This window comes from Canis lupus, chromosome 5, assembly GCF_048164855.1.
Source record: "Canis lupus baileyi chromosome 5, mCanLup2.hap1, whole genome shotgun sequence".
Lineage (NCBI taxonomy): Eukaryota > Metazoa > Chordata > Mammalia > Carnivora > Canidae > Canis > Canis lupus.
This window is the reverse complement of record NC_132842.1, coordinates 79,772,388-79,794,475: the sequence shown is the minus strand read 5'-3', so window position 1 is coordinate 79,794,475 and position 22,088 is coordinate 79,772,388. Positions and strand designations below refer to the sequence as shown.

General features: G+C 41.6%; 2 protein-coding genes and 1 long non-coding RNA gene across 3 annotated transcripts in view; 2 read left to right on the top strand and 1 right to left on the bottom strand.

The window, feature by feature from the left end:
- The window catches only part of MICOS10 (mitochondrial contact site and cristae organizing system subunit 10), a 33,933-nt gene extending 11,946 nt beyond the window's left edge, over positions 1-21,987 (top strand). The window contains exons 2-4 of the mRNA XM_072828074.1: positions 17,887-17,934; positions 19,139-19,248; positions 21,737-21,987. Coding sequence (XP_072684175.1) covers positions 17,887-17,934; positions 19,139-19,248; positions 21,737-21,751 — 173 coding nt within the window. The 3' untranslated portion in view covers positions 21,752-21,987. The remainder of the gene's footprint in view (positions 1-17,886; positions 17,935-19,138; positions 19,249-21,736) is intronic.
- NBL1 (NBL1, DAN family BMP antagonist) overlaps positions 1-22,088 on the top strand; it is a 62,348-nt gene that overhangs the window by 11,936 nt on the left and 28,324 nt on the right. The window lies entirely within an intron of this gene.
- LOC140634309 (uncharacterized) lies at positions 8,137-20,752 on the bottom strand. Its single transcript, XR_012031826.1, has 3 exons — positions 20,564-20,752; positions 14,683-14,836; positions 8,137-10,239 (listed from the first exon to the last, which is right to left on the bottom strand). It is a non-coding gene; the product is annotated as an uncharacterized lncRNA (long non-coding RNA).

Sequence of the window (22,088 nt, the reverse complement as noted above, 5' to 3'; positions counted from 1 at the left end):
GTGATATCACTTAGGCCGAACTAAAATACTTCAAAGGTTTTTGGCTGTTTATAGGTTTGGGTTTCAAATTAGTACATGTTAATTGTTGAGTTAGTAGCCATATTTTGTTATATGTATTTCTAAACAGTTTTTGAGAGCAAAAATACTTTTTCCATTTGTGGCAGCAATATGAATAATGGAAAATTGTGATCTTGCTAGAGGAGAATTTTCTGTTAGTATTATAGAATAATGTAATTAGGCCGTATATGGAACTTGAAAACATTTAAATTTTTGTTCTGGCTGTGGTTTTATGCTTTCCTAAAATGTGGCCTGAAAGAGTTTATTAGTAAATATGCTGAATTGCTTTCTCTGGCAAGTGCATTTCAGTATTGAATCCAAGTGAAAATACAAATATTTACTTATAAAAGTCTTTTGGTGTGGTAATATTTTCACTGTGGCCATTGACCCACTAGTAAAATGTGAGGGCATTGCTAGATTGGATCTTGTTTATTTAAAGACCAAGAGAGAGGAAGCTAACATTAAATGAATGCCTGGTATCTGCCACCATACTTGGTACACCAACATATTACCCCTTTTTACCCTCCTGGCAACTCAGTGGGGAAGTTTATATTCTCTTTCTCTAGCAGGAAAAATAAGGCTTAGAGATATTTATAGAAATTGAGAAACTGATTTTTAAATCTACATTAAAATGTAAGCAATCCAAAGTCGCCAGGGCAGTTTTTAAAATGAAAAACAAAAGTTGGAAAAGTAACATTACCTGAAATTAAGACTTACTGTAATGCTGCAGTAAATGAGACCTGGGTATTGGAGAAGGGAGAGATACATCTAGATCACTGTCCAGAAATAGACCCATCAGTAGAAGGGAGTTTTACAAGGGAGTGGAAAATCTTTCCAACAAATGGTGTTAGAACAGCTGGGTATCCATATAGAGAAAAAAAAATGAACCTCATTGTCATGTGTAAAAATTAACTCGAAAGAGGGGCACCTAGATGGCTCAGCAGTTGAGCATCTGCCTTTGGCTCACTAAGGTTGTGACCCCGGGGTCCTGGGATGGAGTGCAGTATCAGGCTCCTTGCAGGGAGCCTGCTTCTCCCACTGCCTGTGTCTCTGCTTCTCTCTGTGTGTCTCTCATGAATAAATAAATAAGATCTTTAAAAAAAACCCCAAAACTCTAAAGTATCACAGACCTAAATGTAAAAGCTAAAATTATAAAAACTCCAGAAGAAAATACAGGAGAAAAATGTCTATGACCTTGAGTTCAAAAAACATTTCTTAGGTCACAATAAGAGTCACAAAAAAATCGATATACTGGATTTGGTCAAAATCTAAAACTTTTGCTCTTTGAAAGACACCATTAAGAGAACAGAAAGGCAAGCCACAGAAAGGGAGAAAATATTTGGAGTACATACATCTGACAAAGGATGTGTTCCCATAATAAATAAAGAACTCTTAAATTTAACAGTATGAAGACAATCCATTTGAGAAAATGGGTAAAATGTTGGATAAGATTCTTTTTTTGTTGTTGTTGTTGGATAAGATTCTTCACAAAAGAAATTATACTAGTGACAAATAAGCACATGAAAGGACATTAAATATAATTGGTCATTAGGGAAATGCAAATTTCAATCATAAGGAGATTTGAACCCACACCCATTAAAATAGTTAAAGACTGGGACGCCTGGTGGCTCAGCGGTTGAGCAGCTGCCTTCGGACCAGGGCGTGATCCTGGGGTCCCAGGATCGAGTCCCGCGTCGGGCTCCCTGCATGGAGCCTGCTTCTCCCTCTGCCTGTGTCTCTGCCTCTCTCTCTCTCTCTCTGTCTCTCATGAATAAATAAATGAAATCTTTAAAAAAAAAAATAGTTAAAGACTGACCACACTAAAATTTGACTAGAATATGGAATAGCCAGAATTCTCGTTGATGGGGTTGTATAGTGGTACAACCGCTTTGTAAAACTGCTTGGTAGTTTCTTACGTCATCCAGTTCTACTCATAGGTATTTACCCAAGAGAAACAAAAACCTTTGTTCACACAAGGTCTTATATATGAATATTCATAGCAGCTTTGCTCATAATGCCCCCATATGTGAAAGAACCCAGATGTTTATCAACAGGTGAATGGGTAAACAAAATACAGACTATCCATAAAGTGGACTGTTCAGTAATAAAAGGAACAAACACTAATACATACAACAACATACATACCTTTCAGAATCATTATGTTGAGGGGTACGTGAGTAGCTCAGTGGTTGAGCGTCTGCCTCTATTCAGGTCGTGATCCTGGGGTCCTAAGATCGAGTCCCTCATCAGGCTCCCTGTGGGAAGCCTGCTTCTCCCTCTGCCTGTGTCTCTGCCTCTGTCTCTCTGTCTTTCATGAAAATTTTTTTTAAATCATTATGTTGAGTAACAAACTAGACACAAAAGATTGTATATTGTGTTGTTTTAAAAAAATTAAAAAAAATCTTTTTAAAGTAGGCTTCTTGCCCAGTGTGGGGCTTGAACTCACAACCCCGAAATTAAGAGTCACATGGTCCATCAACTGAGCCAGCCAGGCACCCCTACAGTATTCCATTTATGTGATGCCATTTGTATATAAAATTCTAGAAAATGCAAACCAATCTGTAATGACAAAGTAGATAAGTGGTTGCCTGGGCAAAGGGCGGAGGGAAGGGTAGACTGCAAAGAGCCACAAGGAAGCTTCTGGGGATGACAACAGTGTTGTGTTTCATGGCTGGACAGGTGGTTTCACAGGTATATACACTTGTCAAAGACTGTAAGTGGCTGCATTTCATTCTACTAAATTATACCCCAAAAGTTATTTAAAAACAAAAGATGAAAAATGTACCATGTCAGTGAGGATAAAAGCAACCAGAACACTCAGACTGCCTGTGGGAATATTAGTCGGTGAACTACTTTGGAAAACTGGCAGTATCTGCTAAAGCTAACCGTCTGTATACCCTGTGACACAAGAGTTTCATGCCCAGGTATCTACCCAACAGACATGCATACATGTGTTCACCAGATGACTTGCACTAGAATGTTCATTGAACACTATTCATAATAGCACCGACTGGAAACTACCCAAATGCCCATCAAAAGAGACTGAATAAGTAAATTGTGATACACCAATATGATGGAATACTCTATGGCAATGATAGTGAACAACCTACAACTGTTCACAAGTGTTAGGCTAAAATACTGTGATTCCATTTATAGAAATTTGCCTATACAAACAGGCAAAACTACTCTATACTTGTAGGAGTCAGAATATGATTGCTCTTGATGGAGAGCTTTGGATAAGGGAGCACAAGGCAGGCTTCTGGGGATGTTGGTAATCTTCTGTGCTTTGCTCTGGCTCCTGGTACGTTGGGGGTTTTTGCTATGAAAATACATCAAGTGGTGCACTTAATTGTGCAGCTTTCTATATGTTGCATTTCAATAAAAAGTATTTAAAAGACACGTACTGTTGGGGCACCTGGGTGGCTCAGTGGATTAAGTGTTTGACTCTAGATTTCAGTTCAGGTCATGGTCTTAGGGTCATGGGATCGAGCCCAGGTCCGGCTGTGTGCTTAGTGGGGAATCTGCTTGGGATTCTCCCTCTCTCTCCCCCTCTGCACCTCCCCCTACTCGTGCTCTCTCACACCTCCCCAAATAGCAAATAAATAAATCTTAAAAAAAAAAAAAAAGACACACTGTTAAAGAATGGTGTCCTTGATAATTATAAAGTGAGAAAAGCAAACTGTAAAACATCATGCATGATGTATAATCCTATTTATATAAATGGAATGATAAACAATAAACTTAATCCAAATTATCTCTTGGGAATTATGATGTTAGATAAGGAGGATCATCAACTTTGCTTAATGTAAGCAAATAAAGAATAGTTTCTGTCTTTAAAAAATTGTTATTTGGGGTATGTGGCTGCTCAGTTGGTGGAACATGAGACTCTTGATCTCAAGGTTGTAAATTTGAGCCATGTTGGTTGTAGAGATTACTTAAACCTAAAATCTTTAAAATTAAAAAAAATTATCTGTGGAGTCCATTTGGTTCCTTTAGTCGAAGGTTTTGAATAATCTTTAAATGAATACATTGGATCTAGTTTTGTTATTTAACAGGTTAGTACTTTATAAAGTGAAAATCTTTTTAAGCTTTCCGCCAACTTTGAAATTATATTGGTGTTTGTTAATGGAGTTTCTCTTTGGGTGACCTGTTAATGAGTTTGCTCTTGGTGGATGTGATGGCCCATTGTTACCTTGGAAGGCCCCAGTCAAATAACCTCCATGAATTCATAAACTTAAGGATAAGGCAGCTGAGGGTCTTGAGCTGGAGAAGCAGTGTGGGATAGTGAAGAGCCACATGGACTTGGGGCAGTTATTGGCTCTCTCTGAGCCTCAAATTCCTTGTCTGTAAACTTGCTTTTTTTTTTGGGGGGGTAGTATGCTCCACACCCAGTGTGCGGCTCAAACTCAACGACCCTGAGGTCTAGAGTCACATGCTCTACCCACTGACCCCCTCCTCGTCTCTATGCTTGGGATGCTAGTCCCTACATGATTTTGATGAGGCTCAGGATACGATAATATAAGTGGATGTGAGAGCACTTCATAAATTGTAAACCCCTAGGCCGGTGGTTCTCCACTGGGAGTGATTTACCATCACCTCCTACCCCCTGGGGACATTTGGCAATCTCTGGAGGCTTGTATGGTTGTTATATAGGGGATGGAGGAGTGGGGGTGCTACTGATCTCCTTGTAGGTAGGGGACAGGGATGCTGCCAAACACTCTACAATGCGCAGAATAGCATCAAAGAATTGTACACCCTCAATGTCTGTGGTCAAGGTTGAGAAACCTTGCCCTAGGCTTATGTAACTTCTCTAAACTTCTTACTCCCTATGACTCCCCTGCCACAGCCTTTCAGACTAATACACAACACAGGTCATATATTCATATATCTATATGCACATACTCTTTCAGCAACTGAAATTGAGGTGGGAAATGAAGAAAAAAAAAAAAAGAACAAACAGAATAATTAGAATGACTTTAAAGAAAGCGTAACCCGGAGCACCTGGGTGGCTCAGTTGGTTAGGCGTCTGCCTTCAGCACAGGCCATGACCCCCAGGGCCTGGGATCACACCCTTCACTGGGTTCCCTGCTCAGGGGGGAGCCAGCTTCTCCCTATCCCTCTGCTATTCGTTCCCCTTGCTATGCTCTCTGGTTCTATCTCTGTTTAAAAAAAAAAAAAAATAGCCCATTATTTTTAAGGCCTTAAAAAGAAACACCACATGTGTGCATATGAGAAGAATATGGAATACAAGAATATGAGTCAATATTAATGAATGACGGGGACGCCTGGGTGGCTCAGTGGTTGAGTGCCTGCCTTTGGCTCTGGTCATGATCCCGGGATCCTGGGATTGAGTCCTGCATCGGGCTCCCCATGGGGAGCCTGCTTCTCCCTCTGCTTGTGTCTCTGCCTCTCTCCATGTCTCTCATGAATAAACAGAAATCTTTTAAAAAATATTAATGAATGATGAAGAGCTGAGTAGCAAGATGGTTTGAGGCATGGCTGGCAGAATGAGCAGATCGCAGTGCTTTTTAAAAACCATACAGACTTTCCAAAGTTGCTTCAGTTGGGTGTCTTCTTCAGATAGAATTTTAAAACTGTGTGATTAATAGTTAACATTGTATACGGGAGGAATTGAAATCCAGTGTGTTTATGTCAAGTTTCTTTATCCAACATAAAGCTGCATTAGAATGCTTAGGATAATTTATAATTATTGTAACACTGACATAATTGTTGACAGATTTGTAGACTTTGACAAATGTTTACAAGTTAGAACAAATGTTTCTGATTGTCAGGACCTGCACATGTAAACCACTCAGAATTTGTGTGTGATAGATTTTAAATGATTAACTGAAGTGAATGATTTAAGCAACATAATTCACCTTTTACTAGGAAGCAGTCCTAAGAAAGCTGCCACTTTCTTGGCATCATCTCAAATGATTAAATTGAGATCCATTAGTTGTAGGGTTTGTGTGTGAGAGTGTGTGTGTGTGTGTGTGTGTTTCACTGTTTTAGTATAGACCTATATGTGACAAACCCTGAATTCGTGAGCTCATAAATATCCCATTCTGATTAGAAGCATAAATACAGTATATTGCTGCTGTAGTCATATATTGTTGACATTAGAATATATGCTACCAATCTTACGAATTCCCAGAAAATATTGGCCGTGACCCTCAAAAAATCACAGCTTATTTTTCTTGTTCCCGCTACAACCTGAAATTCATTTTATTTCAGCTCATAACTTCTGTGTTAGAAGACTTTTTTCTTTACTCAGTTTATGAAAATTGAATTCTTGGTTTCTTTACATATGCAAGTCCAGTGACTTGGAGAAGTTTATTTATGGGGCTTTGTCAATAATGATGCCTATAAGAAAGATAGTACAGTACCACTGGAATATAAAGTCAGCTGGGTGCTGTTGCCTAGGCTTGGGCCCCTTATTAGAGTCAGATTTGAATAGCAGAAAAAAATGTTGCTTACTCATATAAGGCCCTGAAATTCAGGTGAACCCTTCCAATACCTTTGCAAATGCTGATTTGGGATATTCCCATTTGTACCAACGATACCTGAAATTCAAAACCATTGGTATATTCTTCAAATATTTGAGCCCCTTTTATCTCTTTATACCTTTGTCCATGACTGTCTTTTTTTTTTTTTTCTAAGATTTTATTTATTCATGAGAGACCCACAGAGAGAGAGGCAGAGGCATAGGCAGAGGGAGAAGCAAGCTCCCTGTGGGGGGGCCCGATGTGGGACTTGATCCCAGGATACTGGGATTACAACCTGAGCTGAAGGCAGGTGCTCAACCACTGAGCCACCCACGTGCCTCCATGACTATGTCTTAAGGATCCATCATCTAAGAATCATCACTGAGTGTGGTCACTCCCACTGCTCAGCACTTCCCATCCCCTGCCAGAGTCACGCGGAACCTGTGCTGCTCACCTCAAATACCGTCCCTCATACTGTCCCTGTCGGTGCTACCTAGCAGGGAATAACAAGAGAGGCTGAGGCAGGGCTGTTGAGAGACTACAGTATGTAAGAGGACATTTTTCAGTAGATGGACAGAGGAGAGTCTGCGGTCTGGACCTGCCTCCCACTCGAGCTACTGTGATGGCTCTTGCCTTGCAGTACCCCCATCTCTGATGGGAGTCTCTTCACATCTGCCCCCATTTGTCAAGTGCTCATCAGATATATTGTTTCCCTGCTTAATTCCCTTTATTGCTTCCCTGCTGCTTACAACAGAGGTCGGAGTCCTTAGTGTGGCCTGAAAAACTCATGCTCTGTCTCCCTCACGCTGGATAATGTGGCAACGTGGAACTCCTGGGAGCATTTCCCTTGCCCCTTCTCTAACCCTCCAGAATGGTTTGGGCATCCTTCTCAGTGCTTTTCATGCATCCTGTTCCCATCGTTGTACCTTGCCCTTGGAGTCTCTGATGATCAGTTGGCTCCAGCACTGGACAGTGAACCTAGCGATTGCAGGGCCTACCATAGCACCTGGCACACAGTAGGTACTCAGCTTGTGTGATTAAGGAAATGCTCACAACATAGTATTGGTCAGGACAAATTTGGGAAGGTTTTAGTTTACTTTAGGTAGTCAATTATCATAATAGCTTTGTGTATCTGTGAGCGGACTATCAAGGACCAGGTCTCTGGAATCAGGCTGCCTGGGTTCAAATCCCAGATGTGTGACCTGGGGGAAGTTACTTAACCTTTCTGAGTCTCAGTTTCTTGGCCTGTAAGATGGAGCTAATAAAAGAAGTTTAATGGTGAGGATTAAATGAGATAATGGGATACTGAAGCATAAGCGTTTAGTGAATGTGTTTCAAGTAAATGTTGTGTGGTGTTCCTGAAAACATTGTACATGTTCCCCTTTTTAAAGGATTTTATTTACTTATTTTAGACAGATTGACCCTGAGTTGGGGAGGAGGTGAGGAGCCGAGGGAGAGGGACAAGCAGACTCCAAGCTGAGCCCGGAGCCCGGAATGGGGCTCAATCCCATGACCCCAAGATCATGACCTGAGCCGAAATCAAGAGTTCAACACTCAACTGAGAGTTGGTGCCCCTGGATGTTGCAGGGTTTTTTTTGTTTTTGTTTTTTTTTAAGACTTTATTTGACAGGGAGCACAAGCAGGGGGAACAGCAGAGGGAGAGGAAGAAGGGGAGAAAGCAGGAAGGAAGTGGAGGAAGCAGGCTCCCTACTGAGCAGAGAGCCCGACATGGGGCTCAATCCCAGGACTCTAGGGGACCACGACCTGAGCCAAAGGCAGATGATTAACAGACAGAGCCACCCAGGTGCCTCAGATGTTACAGTTTTATAAACCCAGTTATATTTTAGATTAAGGGACTGTGGTATTAAAAGGTTATTTGATGAATGTTATAAATAGCACCAATGTTTTTCTAGTTATCCAGATAGAAGTTCTCAGCATTTTCTTTGACAGCCTGCCCTGCTGCAGCCCCCAAACCCCAGATCCACATACACACATTTAATCAGTTGTTAAGTCCTGTAAATTTTGCCAGCAAAATGTCTCTTCCTTTCCAAGTGATCCTACACACCTTAGTTAGATGAATCTTACTAAAGCACAGCTTCAGTCATATTTTTAAAAACTCTTTAGGGCAGCCTCTTGCCTACTAGATTCAGTGCCATCATGTTTTTAGGGCCTTCAGAATGGGCTGAATCCCTCTCTAGCCTTACCTCCTCTCTAGGACACACCTCAAGCTTCAGGCAGACTGCCTCCCTTCCCCCACCAGTCCCCCAAATTTCCCCGTGAGCCTTGGATGGAGCCATGTGCCCTTCCTCACAAACTAGGGCTGTTCAAAGTCTACTTTTAAGACAACTCAAATGACCTCCCTCATTAGTATTTTAAAAAATCTTCCCAGCTAAGTGTGTTCCTCTTACCTGTTCTCTCTGGACCAGCAGAAGACTGTCCCAGTCAGTTTCCTGGGTCCCTGACTTGTTATCCTTCCCCGATCACAGGCTCCTCAGAGAAGAGGCTCTGTCTTATTCATTTCTGACCTTTGTTGAACCCCTGTAGCCTTGCCCTACAGCACTCAGTAAATATTTGAACTTTTGATTTGTTCTTGAAACAAATCTTACCAGCCTCTCCCCCATCCTTCCTCTGACCCACCAGGATGGTTTGGCTGGTTGGGAGAAGGGGATCACAGTTACTATGCGCAATGCACAGTTCTTCAGACTCTTTACACATATTCTGCTGTGTCACCCTCACTGGTCCCTAGTCTGGGGCAGGAGCTCTTAGTATTCCTGATTTCCATATGAACAGATGCTGGGAGCGTTCTATCATCTGCCCAAGGACTGAGACACAACTAATAAGTTACCTAACCGGTCTTCTCATTCACGTTTAACCTGTCTTACCCCCAAGTCCACACAACCTTATCACTTGAAATAGACCACTGAGTAACAATTCCCACCTCCAAAGAATAAACACCTTTGCCTTCTACTTCATAAATGCTAATAAGTGTAGCTCAAGTAAATGTGTAAAGAAAAGAAATTATTGGTTCTTGTTTCGCCACTGAATTTTTCATTCGGATCAGGAGTAGGTAACAACATAACTGCTATAATGATGTACATTTTGGGTATCCTGAATCCCTGATTTCTCTATTTCCTTTCCCAAAGATGAGAATCCAGTTACTGTATGAATGGGGATGGGCTAGAGGGATTGGGAGTGTTGGAAGGGAAGGAACTCGCTAGAAGACACCCTTTTGAGCAGTTTGGATGAAATTAGATCCATTTTATCAGCTCTCAGCCCATTTGGAGTCATTTGCTCTACAGCCGGTGCACAGAGGGAAGTACTTCCCAGCTTGAGTTGTTGACTCTTTCTCATTGATTCTGAGTAATTTCAGGTTTTTGTTACCGCTCCTGAAAAGTCAAACTCCTGTGGTTTCTATTATTTTCTTGAGTGACTGAAGAGTAACATAGTCATAAACTACCTGCTACAAGCGTAGAAAATGCTTGGTATTAATATGTAACATTAGACCAGTTGCCCTTGCTGCTCTGCTCAACTCTCCATGAAGTTTACCCCTTTGTATAGGAAAGAGCCATGACTTTGGAGTCAGACAGCCTGGGTTCAGATTCTACATTTTTTAGTTGTGTGTACTTGGGTAAGTCAGTTCCACTGAACTGTTTCCTCTTCTGGAAGACAGGATCATAGTACATCTTACAAGGTGCTTCTGTGGGTCAAATGAAATAATATTTAGAAACATAATACAGTGCCGGACACTCTATAAATGTTAGTTCCTCCAAACACCCTCCCCTCAAATCAATGTAATGCATTGCGTCTTTTACTGTGTTTATTGAAACTTAGTAATTGTGTGTATTTTTCAGTCTCCCTCTTTTCAGTCTCCCTCGGTCTTCAGAGCCTTTTTTCATTTTCCTGCATGCTATGCCCACATGTGAATTTATTAACTAATTCTATGTTAGGAAAATGTGTACCAAACCTGTTTCTTCTTTTATGCATTCTTGAAAAGTTGAATGGCTGTCAGAATTCTGTAAGTTGGATCATGTGCTACACGCAGTCATTTAAAAGGACCCTTTTAGTGAGTTGGGCCTTTCTTGAAGCAGAGCACACCAGTAATGACTTCCACATTTACCTTCCCTATCTTTACTACTTTCAGCTGACTGCTTTGCTTGTTCTGATCAGAATCCCGGGAATTGACGTCCACTCGAGAAATTCCTACAGATGTTCCAGCCTCCGTCTAGTCCGGAGAGCCACAGGAAGGTGGAGGTCTTGTAAAACAGCCACCTTCTTAGTCTGTTTCCTATATACCCTGCAGCAGTGTTGACTTTTGAGAGTCTGAATTTACCATCTCTGGGTCTCTGGTCCGGCACACTTTTCCTGGTTAACTCACATGACTTGGCGTTTACACATGGACACCTGGGACAATCTGTCTTTGCCTCAGAGCATTAAGTAACACAGTTTGGAGTGGACTTAAAACTTTTTTTCCCCTCATAAATTGGGCCCTGAGCATCTTTCATAAATCAGGAATGTTTCTTGGAAATGTAATTCTCACTAAACTCAGTCCCAAGGGTATGTCTCTATAAAAGCACATTCTTATTTGTTCTGTCATAACAAATGCATTTGATGATTTTAATAGCATTGATCGAAACATGATTGAACAGGAAAGCATGCCCGTTATAAATAGATCAGTTTGATATTAATCCACATTCAAAGCATAAATATGAAACACCAGATAGCTCTAGGAAAATCTTTATCATATTTTAAGCAAAATGTTCTAGTTAGTCATGAGTCTGAAGGAATCCTTGATTTTTAAAAAAATGTGTGTCAAAACCGGAGGTGTTCCTATAAAAAATTGCTGATACCTATGCAGAGTTGGCGGTGGGGGGAATTGTGACTTTCCACCCACAGTGTGATCCTAGGCAAGCCAGTGGGTTGTATTTTAATAGAGGATTAACTATTACATGACACTTTTGACCTATTTTGAGTTTCATTAGAGAAGTAACAGCTTACCTACCACTTGTTGAATTTTGTTCCAGACACTGCCAAGATACCTTCCATTTTCCTGCTACAGTAACCCTGTGAGATTGTTTTTACTCTATGGCCGAGCGGATTGAGGCCAGGTGGTGTTAGATAATGAACATGAGGTCAGAGAGCTAGCTGCCCAACAGTGGCTGACGTGGGCTCGTCTTGTGATGGCACCAGTTCTCTTGCCAGGCCACTCAGGAGACTAAAGCCCTCCTTGCTTTGGAACCTTTATCTTTTCTTTTTAAAATTTTATTTATTTATTCATGAGCGATAGAGAGAGAGAGAGAGAGAGAGAGAGACATAGGCAGAGGGAGAAGGTGGCTCCATGCAGGGAGCCTGATGTGGGACTCGATCCTGGGACTCTAGGATCACGCCCTGAGCTGAAGGCAGCCGCTTAACCACTGAGCCACCCAGGTGTCCTGGGACCTTTATCTTTTCTTTCGACATTTAAGGATAAAGTTGCTTGGCACATGGCTTCTAGGGATCTGAAAAACTTGCTTGGAATTCCTGAAGCTTCTCATATTCACAAAACTGCCCATTGCTGTGGTACTTAAGTTTTTGCTCATACATTTTGATCTAAGGTATAGAAATTACGATGGAGTTGCTGTGTAATTTTCACTTAATTTTTAGATACAGATCACATTTTAGCATTGATTACTGTGATTTAGGCTTATGAATATAGGAGCTTTATTTAAAGTGTGACATGTGAGTCCACTTCTCATGATGAGTACTAATGTAGAGAATTGTTGAATCACTATATTGTGCACCTGAAGCCAATAGTGTTAGTATGCTGTTAACATACTGGAATTAAAATAAAAAACCTAGGCATGCTCGGGTGGCTCAGGGGTTGAGCATCTGCTTTTGGCTCAGGGTGTGATCCCGGAGTCCCGGGGTCGAGTTACGCATCAGGCTCCTTGCATGGTGCCTGCTTCTCCCTCTACCTCTCTCCCTGCCTCTCTCTGTGTCTCTCATGAAGAAATAAAATCTTTTAAAAAATAAATAAATAAAAGTGAAAAAATAAAAAAATAGTAAGACGTTAAATATAAGCTGGAGTGAGTTTAGTTATTGTAATAACTTATTGATAAATAAAATGGGCCCATGGTCTTTTTTCCCCCCTGTGATCTTTCATAGAAATGTTTTCTAAGTGACTTTATGAGGATTTTTTTTTTCTCTGTCTCTGCAAACAATGAGTCCCTCCTCCTTGCCTGGAAGTCCATTGGCAAGTGCAGCTTTTACAAAGTCGGTTCCTCAGGAGCATGTACTGCTCCAACTTGTTCTGTGTAGGGGCTCACATCCCAAGTCTGCAATCAGATTATGTAGCCTGCTTGTTAATTTTTGCTGATTATGCTTGCTTCTTAATGATTTGCAGCGAAATAAAGCTTTATGATAGGTGGTATGGCAAGAGCAAAGATTTTTTTCTAAATACAGTTGGAACTAGAAATTGTCCACATGTCACAATAATGGCCATCAACATGTATTTATTTCCTCCCCTTTCTTACATAGAATAAAGCTTAAGGCACACATGGGTGTACTGCTTTGGGTTGTTTTTCTTTTAAATTTGTTACAAAATCCAGTTGGGCATAAGATATGGCAATATTTTATATGTATTTTACATGTCATTAGTGGGAGTGAGTTCTTTCTTGTTTTGTTATTAAAATAGTATCAGATGTAAAGAAGATGTGGTTTATGTATACAATGGAATATTACCCAGCCATTAGAAACAACAAATACCCACCATTTGCTTCAACGTGGATGGAACTGGAGGGTATTATGCTGAGTGAAGTAAGTCAATTGGAGAAGGACAAGCATTACATGTTCTCATTCATTTGGGGAATATAAATAATAGTGAAAGGGAATATAAGGGAAGGGAGAAGAAATGTGTGGGAAATATCAGAAAGGGAGACAGAACATAAAGACTCCTAACTCTGGGAAACGAACTAGGGGTGGTAGAAGGGGAGGAGGGCGGGGGGTGAATGGGTGACAGGCACTGAGAGGGGCACTTGACGGGATGAGCACTGGGTGTTATTCTGTGTTGGTAAATTGAACACCAATAAAAAATAAATTTATTATTAAAAAAATAAAAAAAATAGTATCAGATGAACTGTTAAGGGATTGCTCCTTCCTAAAAATCTGTTTCTCTGCTAGCCAGCTTTATGATGTCCTTTTGGGCACTAAGCTTGCAGGGAAGTGCAGGGTTAGATTGATTTGGAGTAATTTCTTTTTGAAAGAATTTGTGCCAATTCTTTTTCCTCTCCAAAAGAAATGGTTTCAGAGCATGGGCTCCTTGCCTAATGTCAATTCCATAAGGCTCCTCTTTTTTTTTCCTTTTTGGCCTTGCCCCCCTCCTTCCCCTCATAACTGGACTTTGCCACGAGGAAGATGTGTACCTATAATCAGGCATTTCTTTCCTGTAGGGTTATTTGTCATTCCAGACAGCATGGAGCAAAAGAACAGGCTTGAGTAGGGGGAAGGCAAAGTTATATAAACTTTATTCATAGTTAAATATTTGCTTCCAGGGAAGGTGAAAAATGCTTTGTACTTTTTCCTTTGGCTTTTTTCCTCTAAGAGAGCTTGTCATGCAACAACACAAAAAAGTGGCCAAAGGCGGAGAAAACTCTTCTCTTTTCCATGTTGGTTTGTTTTTATTGTAAGACAAACCTTTCATGTTTTATTGTTACAAAGTTTAAACGTGGCCTAGAGGTGCCAATCTTTAGTGGAAACAGCTGCAGAGTGGGTGTCCCCAGATCAGGTGGGACTTTCTTTGAAGCAACATGTTGCCTTTTAAAACAAATCCAGCATGTGAGAACTTGAGCCTGTGAAACTCATCAGTGGCTCCAGGTTGCTAATCTCTCAAATAACCGAGATAGCTAAGTTTAAGTAAAACATTGGCATTGAAAAATCAGTTTCCATATTCTATTCTTCTGAAGAGGACAGTCTTGTTATTTTGTGTCTTAAAAATATAGAAAAGATGTTGGGGGGGGGATCACTCTTCAGAATTGAAGAGGTAGTAGCCCAGTTGAACACCACAGAGCACACTCCATCTATTGGTTAGTCTGACCTAGGATTTGGATCTCAGACTTGCAGATAGCTGCCTTTGCTGGGAGCAGAACCAGGTGGTTGGGGTATATACCTGAGCTTAAGTGTCTAGGGTAAAGATTTCTTGTTCTGTATTGAGTGATGTTGAAGCATTTCTCATCTCCGTGGTGAGCGATGCTGGTAGCAGTGGGTTACCATCATTCTTGGTCTACTACTTGGAAAAGTTGAGCATCAGAGAGCTTTCTTTCCTTGGGGAAAAATAGGAGAGACAGGCATGGAGTCAGAGGGACAAGAAAAATGCTGAAATATTTTCCTTTTGGGCTTTTGATTTGTTTGCCAAAAAATTGCCTTCCAGATGGAGAAGACCAAAAGCTCTGATTGTAAGCCATTATGTTTTTACTGGCCTACCTCCCCATCCCATTGCCTGGTTTGAAATCTGTAAGCCAGTCCAAATCCTTTACCTCATTTTCTAGTACCAATTTACTGTCTTACTCATCTTCCAGCTGCAAGGGGGTGAGGCATGTTGCTTTGAAATTGAACCCGGTGCCATTTTATAAACCGGAGAACAGCAGATTCTCTCTCACCAAGGAGTATCAATCGTGATAGCTCGCATTTCTCTAAAGCTCTGGAATCTCACCTACCAGGTGGACTTGTGTCTGTGACGTGTGCAGTAGGATTAGTTTGGGAATGAATCTGAACAAGCCCTTTTGGCCTTGTGCAGACTTGTTACTGCCCTGGTTGCCGAGCGTTCTGGGCTGTTGCGTGGGAAGCACAGTTTGGTTTTTGGCTCTATCTTCACTGGCAGTAGAAATCTTGACACTCCAATTTTCCCTTGGGAGGATAGTGATTGTTTCGGGGTTGAAATTGTAGGGCCAGTGTCAAGACATAGTGGGTAGAGTGGCTTTGGAGTCTGGCAGACCTTGGCCCCGTTCACTGTTATACCCCTAACTAAACAGAGTATCCCTGAGCAAAGTATTTTCTGCATCGGAAAAAATAAGGGATAATCCTGTATCAGGTTGTCATTTGGTTTGACAGAGAATTTGGGGGTGGGAAGGGGAGAGAATGGTGGGTACTCATGGGAAATACCAAAAATGTTCCTTTTCCTTCAGATGATGTTAGCTTTGAACAGAGTTAACTATTGTGGTCTGTAAACTGACTAGTTTTCCACCAGATTATAAATTATACAGAAATCAGGGTGACCTTAGTGATTTTCAGATACTGCATTTCAAAGTTGGGCACTAAACCTAATGCAGGGTCTTTGGACAGGGCAAAGTAATGATTTTTAATTAAAATTCATATTTGTATAGCATTCAGTCATAGGAAAGAAACATACACCATGGCCCCATATACGTGTCAGGAGAGAATGATCAGAAATCATTCTGAGTAAGTTGCATAAATACTTTCTTCAGGCCACCATCAGCTTGGTGATTGCATGATTATGTGACTTGGCTTGCTTACTTGTGCTGAAGTTCTGTGTTTGGAGCAGAGGTTAGGCTGGTTGACCGGGGAGTACTTTGAATGTTTATACTGCAGTAGCCTACAGTCATGGTTAGACTGGGAAGAAGCTCTTGGAATTCCAACAGCACAAATTGGAAAACTATTAAGGCAAAGTGAGAATTGGAATTTTTTGGTGGTGCTTAATTATCAAGAGATTGGTTGGGGGCTCAGTTGGACTCTGGAGTAGATGCTTTATATAAAGAGCCTCAATACTCTGAGGTCTGAAAGCAATGGTCAAGTCTGGAGAAAAAATACATAATCAGATCTTGGTGTGTTTCCTTGATATATATAACTTATTTTTTCAATAATGGAAAAATGAGTTTACCTCAAAGTTTGGGACATGTATTGATCGCTACAGTACCAGGGGTGATTTATTTTTTTGCCCTAAAATGGTACCATAGACAAAAAAAAATCTTTTAATGGTTTTACATTCATCTTAACACATCTTATGAAAAAGATATAACTAGCGCTCAAAGCTATAATTACACCAATGTTATTTAAGTTCAAGCCAAATTCATTTATTTAAATACGTGCATTGATTTTCTTTTTCTTTTTCTTTTTTTTAAAGAAAAAGATGGGGCAGTCCTGGTGGCTCAGCGGTTTAGCGCCGCCTTCAGCCCAGGATGTGATCCTGGAGACCTGGGATCGAGTCCCATGTCGGGCTCCCTGCATGGAACCTGCTTCTCCCTCTGCCTGTGTCTCTGCCCCTCCCCCTCTCTGTGTATTCTCATGAATAAATAAATAAAATCTTTTAAAGAAAAAAAAATGATGAATTGTGAAGGTGGTGTAGATTTAGCAAAAATTGTGATGGCAGCACTAGGATGACCAAAGTTTGAGAAATACTGGTAAAAATAGGGATCTAGTCTTTTTCCTCCACAAGCTTAGATTCCTGTGAGGTGTTTTTTTGTTTGTTTGTTTGTTTGTTTTTTGTTTTTTTTTTTTTGTTTGTTTGTTTGTTTTAGATTTTATTTATTCATGGGAGACACAGAGAGGCAGAGACATAGGCAGAGGGAAAAGCAGGCTCCCTCTGGAATCCTGATGTAGGACTTGATCCCAGGACCCTGGGATCACGACCTGAGCCAAAGGCAGACGCTCAACCACTGAGCCACCCAGGTGTTCCAGTTCCTGTGATGTTTGACTGAAATTAGGTATTTAAATTTTTTTTCTGCCAGACAATTATAATACGCTTGCATTTGTTCTTTTATTTTGACCGATAGTGGTTGAAAATGCAGTATGAGTGTAAACAAGGGAAGGGAATTGATCTCCACATTTGGGGCTTTTGAGGAAATTCTTTCCCTCTGTCTGGTTACTCTGACTTGTGTCTGACATGCGACAGCCTTTGGGAATGTTCTGGATCACTCCTTTCCCTATTCCTCAAAAAGTAGCCATCACTCAAAATGCTAAAATGACAAGGGGAGCTTCCAGTCGGCATTGTTTATCTAATGTTCTGTCTCTGGCACCCCTAAGGAAGATGGCTAGGAGAGCCCAAGAAGCCAGACGCTATTTGTAAGTGGAGCAGAGAGCGTCTACTCAAGAACTGTCTCTTGGCTCATTCCCCTACCCTGCCAGACTTGTCTAGACAGAATTGGGAATAAAGTTTCTATCCTCTATTATAGGCAGAAGGACCCAAGGCATCTATAAAGCCTCTGTGATAAGAAGGTTAGAAATGAGAAAATCAATTCAGTACCAAATTATTTAAGAAACAATTTGTTTTACAGATGTTCATATTTATGAAATGTTCATTTTACTTTTGTTAAATTACTATTATAAGACTTAACATGTTTTTCCTCCCTCTTTGTAGGTACTGGTTTTGGATTAGGACTTGTTTTCTCACTTACCTTCTTTAAAAGTAAGTGTGACTTTTACTGCCTTTTCAGCATAATGTTCTAGTGTGCATACATACATAACAGGCACACTTCTGGAGGACACAGCTTTGTGGTTGCCACCCATCCATTTATGGGGTTAGGTAGGCCACTGTCAAAGGTGCTAGGCAGAGAATGTGGACTCTGAAGAGGTCAGAATGGGTTGGGCACCTCCAGAGTTCCCCTGGGCGTTGAGTCAGGGTGCCTGATAACTTCAATATGATATCATCCGAAAAGCCTGTACTTTATGCCAGTGAGTCATTTGGCCAAATCTGCATGCACAAATATTTCTAATTAATTATAATCTTTTCTAAAGGAACTTGAAAATGAGAGTCCTGCTGGTCATAAAAACAAGTGGACCAGAAATACACATGCTTTTTGGCCAGAAATTCTCCTAAGCAAGGGGCAGACAATATCCCTTTCACTCTGTGGAAGAACTTCTGAAGGTTTGGCTATTGAACAGAAGCCAGAGGGGTCACTTTGACCCCTTTCTGTGAAGAATGAGTGGGGAATACATTAGAGAGTCATAATTAATTCACAGTGCTGATACAAAACAGTCATTTATAGTATTGGCATAAATAAGCCTTATGGCTTACCGCAATCAAAGTTCACATGGTTCCATTTAAAATTCAAGCACCTTACTGAAAGGTGGTATTTCTGATAAGAAATTAGTTAGAATAAGCAAATGATTAGAATAGATAAAGAAAAATTCAAAGGTTCAACCATGTCCACTGTTTTCATATTGCACCACTTTTTTTTTTTTTTTAGATTTTATTTATTTACTCATGAGAGACACAGAGAGGCAGAGACACAGGCAGAGGGAGAAACAGGCTCCACGCAGGGAGCCTGACGTGGGACTCGATCCCGGGTCTCCAGGATCGCTCCTTGGGCTGAGGGCGGCCCTAAACCGCTGAGCCATCCGGGCTGTCCTGCACCACTTGTTAAGACCTTGAACCTAGCAGCATAGGTACTTGGTAAATATTTGCTAAATTAGTAAACTCACTAATAGGCTCCCTTTTCTGGTTTTTAGCTGTTGATTAAATATCGATAAAAATGTATGGCGTCTTGTAGTCATCAATAGGATGCATGTTGAATATTTTTTGAACTCTAAGCAAATGGATTTAAGCCACAGAAAAAGCTTTATCTTCTCTTAATGGTTCCCTATTGGGATTTCCTTTTTCTGCTCACTAGGAAGAATGTGGCCATTAGCCTTTGGTTCTGGCATGGGATTGGGAATGGCCTACTCCAACTGTCAGCATGATTTCCAGGCTCCATATCTTCTACATGGAAAATATGTCAAAGTACGTACAGAATTGATATTTCTCTTTCTTTCTTTCTTTTTTTTTTTTTTTAAGATTTTATTTATTCACGAGAGACACAGAGACAGAGAGACAGAGACACAGGCAGAGGAAGAAGCAGGCTCCATGCAAGGAGCCTGATGTGGGACTCGATCCTGGGACTTGAGGATCATGCCCTGAGCTGAAGGCAGTTGCTTAACCACGGAGCCACCCAGGCATCTCAATATTTCTCTTTCTGTTAAAAGCAAAGAATTTCTCCAGAGTCCTTGAAGAATTCTTCAGAGCACATATAATTAATAAATTAGGTGTGTGATCATAGTACCACTAAGCTCCTAATTGCTCTTTGACCTTTAGAGATGTTAACACCGATATGGTGCCTGAAGTCCTTCCCTCCCACTGTACTTTGAGATGTACCTGTGCATTCACTTATACACTTTTATGTTAGCGAGTGGAACTGATGAACCTGCCTGGGTGTTTATCATCACCGTACAGTAGATTTGTCTTAAATATCTGTAAGTAGCATTTATGTTCAAGATCTGAGTGCCCTGTCAACAGCTCACACATGCTCAGGCTAAACCTAAAGACAGCTGGGACTCAACATTATTCCGCTTTTTATTGAGGAGGGTGGGTTCTTGACTGTAAGTTCTTGTGTACAGATGGATTTTTAATAATGTGGACAAGATGAAAACTTGTAGCACGCACCTCCGCAGGGAGAAGGTAGCACATCTGCTGAGGTTCTCCCCATTGCCTTACGTTAGATGATTGATTACTGTGGGTTTTGGGGGAAAGGATCATGGGAGGCCAAGTGCTCAAGGACAGGGTGGTATTCATTTTTGTATCCCCAGGGCCTGGAACAAAGTAGACACTCAAATAAATATGAAATGAATGAGTGAAGTAAACTATATATCCTATTAGATGTGCTTGAGGCCTTGGGTTTACTAAGGCCTACTCTTCGTAGCAACACCACCTTCAGTGAAGAGCATCCTGTTGCCTGGATGTGTAAAACCATCTCCTTTCTGGGTCACCCTTGAGCTAGAGTTAGTTGCTTTGATCTGGGCAGCAGCAGGGAGCTGGTGGGAAGGGCCCCGAAGCCGGGAGTCTGGGGTTTGAGTCCTGGGCCACCCACCACTTGCTTCCTATGTGATCTTGAGTTTTTACTTCTGAGTTTCTGTCTCCTGTCTGTAAAACGAAAGTAATAATTCCTGCCTACGTGGTTGCTGTGAGAATTTGTTGTGAAAATGTTTTTAAGCTGTGAAGTGCTATACCAATAAGAATGTTGGTGGTAGTGAGGCTAGCCCAGAAAGGGTGATTGACTTACCGTTGTTGCACCATAATAACAAGTGGAGTTGGAAGATGTGGTACAATGGATTGTCCCAGTTCTGGTCAAGAGCTGTAGCCAGAAGGGTCACCAAATTTCCACCGACAGGACCCACCGCAGCTCAGTAGCCTCTGTCATAGAACCTGCTCAGGTCGCCAACTGCCGGCCGAGCCACCAGTCTACGTGTGCTCAGAGATAGAACTGGAGCAGGGGGCAGTTGTCTGGCCAGGAGGCCTGGCCGCCCTCCGTGTTAGTGAGCCATCGCTGCGCCAGCGCCCGGGTGGGGTCATCATAGGGACAGTGTGAGAAGAGGCGCAGCTGCCTGGCACCGCAGCCGACGACAGGCAGTTTCCACCGCTCCCGGACCCTTTTTTTTTTTGGCACGACAGCTGGATTGGGGAGAGAACAGAAAGGACAGGAGCGGAGCTTCAGGTCTTTTCTTTGTTCAGAATGTTTTAATTGTTTCAAACTGAGTTGTCATGGATGATGGCTCAGGGGTGATTATATGCATATCATACATTTCATGGCTGGGAGCTACTGTGGAAAACACTGTTCCTTTTTAACAGCCTTGTATGTACTGCTTCAAAATGGCCTTGTAACCTTACCTGGACTTGAGTCTGTGGCCCTGTGTGCTCATCCTCCATTCTCTGAAGAGAAGAGCACAGCACAGGGCTGTTTCAAGGTAGTCAATTTATGGTAGTTGTCTGTTGAGTGCCTGCTGTGCCTTTGCGAGGCCCTCCTAGGTGCCTTGCCTTCTGTTCTTTCTCAAGACCTCCCTCCCAGTAGGTTAGTGGGAGAGGTTCTACTTTTCCCTCTTTCAGCAGATGAGGAAACACAGTCTTCCCGAGGTTAAGGAAGTTGCACAAGGTCCCATCAGTAGTTGGCTGTGTGATTGCAGAGCCGTGCTGTGTCCGCTCACCTGTGGTGCGGCCCTTTGATGAGTTTTAGGAACAGTTGTCCGGATACTGACTATTTAGTCCTGCTCTGGTCCTCTCCCTCTGTCCTCCCCTCAGGTTTAGGGAGCCACTCTTGAGGCCCTGGGAGGGGTGTTTACAGTCGTCTTGTTGTAAAGCAAACAAGGTGTTAAGGTTTGGGGCCATTCGATCCCTTAGGTCAGCAATGGTGTCAAAATGCTGTCTGCACACTTGTAATCAGAGTGTCCTTACTTTCCAGGAGCAGGAGCAGTGACTTACACCTGAGAACATCCCAGTGGGAGGAAAAGAGAAACCATGTTTATTCCTCAGGAATACTGAAGTGCCCTGGAGTAAGCTGACATTCTTCTGTAACAATGTTATCAGTAATGCTTTAAACTCCAGCACACTGTTTATGTATTTGAAACGAAGTCTGTTTCTTGTTTTGTATTTTCTCTCTGGAAATCGCAAGGAGGTGGTCTTAAAGGAAATAAATTAAAAATAGGCAGCCCAGTGCATTGCCTGCGTTTCTTTGCCTTTGGTCTTTGAGCCTAAGGACGGCTGTATTTGAACTGCCAGCAGCTGTAACCTCCTGGTCCCTGCCTCGCACAGAG